The 6026-nt window shown below is 37.8% G+C and overlaps 1 protein-coding gene across 1 annotated transcript in view; it reads right to left on the bottom strand.

Annotated features, from left to right (window-relative positions):
• Positions 1 to 6026, bottom strand: part of Ide (insulin degrading enzyme) — a 123401-nt gene that overhangs the window by 66130 nt on the left and 51245 nt on the right. Inside the window, exons 5-8 of the mRNA XM_004632094.2 lie at positions 4156 to 4278; positions 1499 to 1611; positions 564 to 741; positions 66 to 97 (exon numbers count right to left, since the gene is read on the bottom strand). Of these exons, the coding sequence (XP_004632151.1) occupies positions 66 to 97; positions 564 to 741; positions 1499 to 1611; positions 4156 to 4278 (446 nt within the window). The remainder of the gene's footprint in view (positions 1 to 65; positions 98 to 563; positions 742 to 1498; positions 1612 to 4155; positions 4279 to 6026) is intronic.

The raw sequence follows: 6026 nt of genomic DNA, 5'->3' as shown, positions 1-6026 counted from the left end.
TTTTTTTTTCAGAACCAGGGATTGAACTCAGGCCCTTGCACATGCCAAGGAAGTGCTTATTCCACTGAGCCATCTCCCTGGCCCCCCTTGAGGAGATCCCATTTCAAAAGTCATTTTTTAAAAAGTCAATCATGGCAGTGCACACCTGTGATCTCAGTTATTCAAGAGGCAAGTGGAGTCTAAGGTTAAGACCAGCCTGGGCAATCTGGCAAGACCATGTCTCAAAATACAATCTAATAGCACTGGGGCTATTATATAACACAAGCATATCCTATTTTAAAAAGAAGAAAAAAGAAAAGGCTTGGCTCATAGCTCAGAGGCAGAATGCCTATACTGGCCTACCATGCACAAAGTCCTGGCTTCACTGTTCAGTAAAACACACATTTGTACGTGAGCACATGCACATGCCTGCACGCACACACACAGAACAGTACAGTATAACAATCACTCTTTGAATTCACTAACCCTGAACAGTCTCATCTAAAAATGTCTCTGAAAAATACCTAGGAGAAAATGAGATCTGGAGTCAAAGATGTTGACAGTGTACAACATTTAGAAGACACTGCCCCAATACTCACCCTTGGATTTAAGTTCTGATAACAGACTGCCGGGACCTTCATGCCCAATCAGATGACCAAGATAATGACCAGGATTTGACTTGTAGTACTTCTGAAGGTCTGGTATAGGAAAGGTCACATAAAGATTCCTAATATCCTTAATGGGCACTACTTTATAAAGTTGCTGGGGGAAATAATAATGAAAGAGTCACTAAATAGAATTCCTACTGAAAAAAATAACTTATTAAACTATAAAGAATATGGATTTCCAGGGCCAGTGAGAGCTCAGTGGACTAAGTGCCTGCTTTGACAAATACAGGGTCCAGGATTCTATCTCTGATCCCATATGCCACGCCAGCCCAGCCCCCAGGGTGCGCTGGGGAACGAGTCCGGGCACAGTGGTGCACATCTATGATCCCAGGGCTGGGGAGGCTGAAAACAGGTGGATCACTATGAGTCTGAGCTGCGTACTGAGACCCTGTACCAAATACATAAATAGAAAAAAGAAGAATATGGACTTCTATGCAAGAATTCCAAATTGAGGGGCAAATCAATTGCCAGGCACAAAACACAGCCCATAAAGAAATAAATGAAACAGGTTATCTTTCTGTAGAACTTCATTATAGTGGGTAAGCTGTTGGTGTTTGGCCCCCTAGTCTCTGAAAATAAATAGTTTTGGAAGTTTGTCTTCTGGCATCAGATAAGAGCTTCCAATAATCTACCAAGGCTATAGCTAACAAATTATTTTTGGTATGAAGATCAGAATATGCTTATATAATTTGATGATTCATATTCCTGATAAACACAAAACTGGTTTGCTTATACTGACAAATGTTAAAAACTACATAATGACACCTCCCCAAATTTTCATTTATTTCCTGATAAAATATGTATGTTGTGTCCATAAGTTAAAAAGAGAAATCTCAAATATATGCACTTACTTTAAGATGCTCTTCTTGAAACGGGTGCTCAGGAAATTCTGGCAATGGCACATTTTTATTCTCTACTTCAGAAAATAACTTTACTACCAGATTAGTTAAGTCATCTAAAGATTCTACAAGAAAACAGACAGTGAAAACTTAAGAATAGGTAGTATTGGGGCCAGGGAGATGGCTCAGTGGAATAAGTGCTTCTCTGGCAAGCGTAAGGGCCTGAGTTCAATCCCCGGTTCCGCAAAAAAAAAAAAAGAATAGGTAGTATTTAAGACCTTAGGCTCTCTTCAAAAATCTCAGGGCTTTTAAAAGAAAAACACCTTAACAGAAAAATACATCTGACAAAGATGCATCAGTTAAAGCCTACTATTGCTTAAAAACTTAGAAAACTGCTAAGCAGTAGGAATGGTAATACTTCATACATATTTACTTCAGGATTCTGTAAAATTTATACATCTGTTCAAAATATTAGTGTTTCACAAATATTATCTCATCATAAACTTAAACATTAGAAACAATAACAGAGCAGTTAAGTTGTATATGGAAAAAAGATTTCTCTCTAATGCCAACAGGCACACACTAAAAATATAAGTAGAAGCCAGGCATGGAAGTACATGCAGATAATCCCAACACTTAGGGGGCTAAGACAGGAGGACTGCCATGGATGGGTTCAAGACCAGCCTGGGCTACATAGTGAATTAAGGCCAGCCTGGACTATATAGCAAGACCATGTCTCAAAAAAATAATGAAAAAAGTAAATATGAATACAAAGTATAACATTCAACTTTATACATAGTCTAAACTCATTTTTAAAAGTTAAGTGTTAAGAGTATAACTGATTTTGTTGAAAAATAATATAAAATTGTGAAAAGAATCATAGGTTTGTGTAGCTTTCTCTATGGAGAGATTCAGGGACTTAGAATCTAATCCCAGCTTCACCAGCTATGACAAACTACCTAATGACTCCAGGTTCTGTAAAACAAAAAACCTGGGTAAGATAATCACAAATTTCTTAACAATTAATTAATTAATTTTAGACAAGGTCTTGCTATCTACTTCAGGCTGGCTTCAAACAAATGGTGATTCTTTTGCCTCAGCTCCTGAGTGCTAGGATTCCAAGCATATGCCACCACACTTGGCCTTATAAAGGGTTTTATTTGTAAAAGTTTGCAAAACTGCAGACAAATAGATATGGTCATTGTAGCACTGTTTATGATAACAAAATAGAGAACATATAGATATTAAACATTCTACACACTGGAATTTTGTGTAGTCATTAATGAAGGAGCAATCTGTATGTACTGATACTAAAATATCTCAAAGTTCTATTAAGTGAAAATCTGCAGGCTACAAAATAATGCTATACAGCAGAATCTAATTTACTTTCTTAAAATATAAGCATACTAACAAAATTCTACTTGTAGAAGTACAGTAAGAGAAGACTTAAGGTGACTTTAAAAAAAAAATATATATATATATATATATATATATATATATATATATATTTTAGTACAGGGTCTACAGGGTCTCACTATGTAGATCAGATTTGTAGTGATTCTCCTGTTTTCAGCCTCCCAAGCGCTGGGATTACAGGCATGTGCCACCATGCCCAGTCTCAAGCACCATCTCAGTGCCTCCTCCCCTCCCCGCCCCCCCGCTGGCACAGCATGCCAGGGATCAAACCCTTGCTGTTGCACTCTGCCTAAGCAGGCGCTTTAGTTTGCTGAGTTATCTGGCTGGCCCTAAGGTGACTATCTTTGAAAAAAGAGGGCTGGCCAGATAGCTCAGTGGATTAAAGAGCTTGCAAGTAGGCACAGGGGCAGGGAGTTTGATCCCTGGGTCTGCCCAGCCAGCCCCACCCCAGGGCACACTGAGACCAATTGAGACCAGGAGTGGTGGCCACACCTGTAATCCCAGCTCTTGGGAGGTGTAAATAGGTGTATCACTGAGTCCGATCTAGTAATGAGACCCTGAACATCCTGTAGACCCTTCCCTGAAATACAAAAAAAAAAAGCAAAGTGGTAACAGAATGAGATAAAGAACTTTCTATTTTATAACTTTCCATCTGGGAAAAACTTTTCCATGTGCACACGATTTTGCTATTTTGGTATTGCTGACCCAACAGCCCTGCACATACTAAGGATAAGACAACCATTCTCTTAATTCTGTGTCCTCAAAAATTAGTTACATATAGCATAAATGTTTATGTTGCTACTGCATTTCCATACTCCAGAGAGTCTTCAATCACTATTTGAGAATTGGCATTAAATAACACGAACCTCTTTTTCTGACTAAGTAATGTGGGTATCTGCATTTTATTTATAAAGTGTACCAATGTTTTCTTCAATTTTTTGGACATGTCTAAAAGATTTCAAAATGTCTAGAGTCAAGTAAAAAGCAGACCAGTGGCTCAGTGCTCTATGACAGGTGAACAGAGGAAGGCAGGTTCTGTCTGGAGCAAGAGCAGCGGCATCATGCACAGTGAGACTTTTTGGAATATGATGTATCAAAAATAAAATTTCCATCCATGAATTTAACCAATACATCATTTTCAAAGCACTGGACAAATAAACAGATATATCTTATAACATTCTTCCAACACTTTGAAAAGTGTCAAAATGGAAAAATGCAATTCCAAATGTATCAAACTAAAAAAAACCTCTTACCTCGACCTAAAACACAAATAGCCATTAAGTTGGATGAATAGTAAGTAGAATGGAATTTCAGTAGCTCTTGTCTTACATCAATGCCTTCTTGGTTGGGCCGAGTCTCCAGAGTATATTTGTTACCTGGAAGCAAGAGGAGACATTTCTTAGACAAAGAAAATTTGTGGCCTTTAAATCATTATTACTGACATACTACAAAATGAATATAAAAAAACAGATTTCTAACATACACTATGGTGACTTACATTTTGATATAAGGTACACAAAAAGGATCATATAGTACGAATTAGTACTGTAATTCTTTTTCTTTATTTTGATTTTTTTTCATAATTTTATTGATAAACAAATAGCAATAAGCCAGTTTCAAATCAAATTGGTAGGACAGTTTCAATAAGTAACACACTGCATACTTTTTTTTTCTTTTGAGATAGTGTCTCATTATGTCAAATAGACAGGATCGCCTCAAACTTACTCAATCCTCCTGCCTCAGCCTCCCAAGCGCTGGGATTACAGGTGTACGCTACCTCATCCAGCTTTAGTACCCATAATATCTTAAACTGCATTTTCCCCTAAGGAACTAAAAGTGACTTATAAAAGTTATGATCTTTAAGGTCCCTATGAACATTATGAGCAGTTTTAAGACCAAACGAGATCCACATGGCCTCCACTCACACTTAACTTTAACTCCAATTCCCTATGTGCCCAGTAATTAATGGACTAGAGTCACTGAGGAATCTTTTTATAACTTGCCAAGTTACTTGTGGAAAGGAAAGAAAAGAAAAAACTATTATATGTGTGACATGACTTTTTATGAATCTGATCTAAACTGGTAAAAATAGGGTGCAATGCTATTTTTATAAATCATCTACTTCTGTAAGCTCTCTTATGAAATTTTAGTACCTAATTCAATTGGGGCAAAATATAGTCAGAACTTAGCAGTACATCTCTATAAATACTACCTTTCTAAGAAAGACTCTAAGTTATGGACTAGGAGAGGTGAAATCATCAATGATGGGTATCTCTCCAAAATGGCATCTTGACTGGAAAGTCTACTGGTAAGTCTTACCATTGTTCCTGCTTGCACTACACAATAGGATCCTGTCTCTGTCCTGCACATAGGAAACTGGTAGATGATGTTCTTGGTATTTTGTTTTGTTCTGTTTTCATAATGACTGACCAACGGATACTGGAGAATATTCCTTTTTAACTTGGATGTCTACCGAAAGATACCGAATTGCATTCTCAGATCCACTCAGTCAAGATTCATGCCCCAGGTTATCTGATTCACACCTCAGGTCTAGTGAAGAGGGAATATGCACCAAACAACCTAGCTAGTAGTCATTTGTATTTTTCTAGTCACAAAGAAACCATACGAATTCACCCTCATGAGAAGTTGCCTACTACTACCCAAGTTCTCAGGTTATAAATTACTGCTGTCCTTTCTCACTATCTACCTCACTTCCAGATCTGCTCTTCTCAGGATCCTAAGACAACCTCCATCTGATGGGCTCAGGTGCTTAAAAATATCAAGTACCCTGATGAAGGAAGACTGGCCTTTTCCTTTCAAAGATATTCCATTTACTCTGAGATCCTGAACCACAGGCGCACCTTGAATAGAGAGGTTCTTTCTCCTATACACCTTGTTTGGAGTTAAAAGCTTAGAAACTACATACATTACATTATTTATGCAAACAAATATATCTATATACACATCTTGAGTCCCAGCTCCTCAGGGGGCAGGGAGAGGCCCTTTGTTGGTGAATGGTTTGAAGTTCTCCCATATCAAGATGAAATATGAGCATTGATGGTAGGTCTCCCTCCTTCCACTAAATGAAAATTTGAAAAGCCTCAGTTCCAGGGCAACTTGTCCT

The sequence above is a fragment of the Octodon degus genome, unplaced genomic scaffold (genome assembly GCF_000260255.1).
Source record: "Octodon degus isolate 3935 unplaced genomic scaffold, OctDeg1.0 scaffold00046, whole genome shotgun sequence".
NCBI lineage: Eukaryota > Metazoa > Chordata > Mammalia > Rodentia > Octodontidae > Octodon > Octodon degus.
This window is presented reverse-complemented; position numbering and strand designations above follow the sequence as displayed.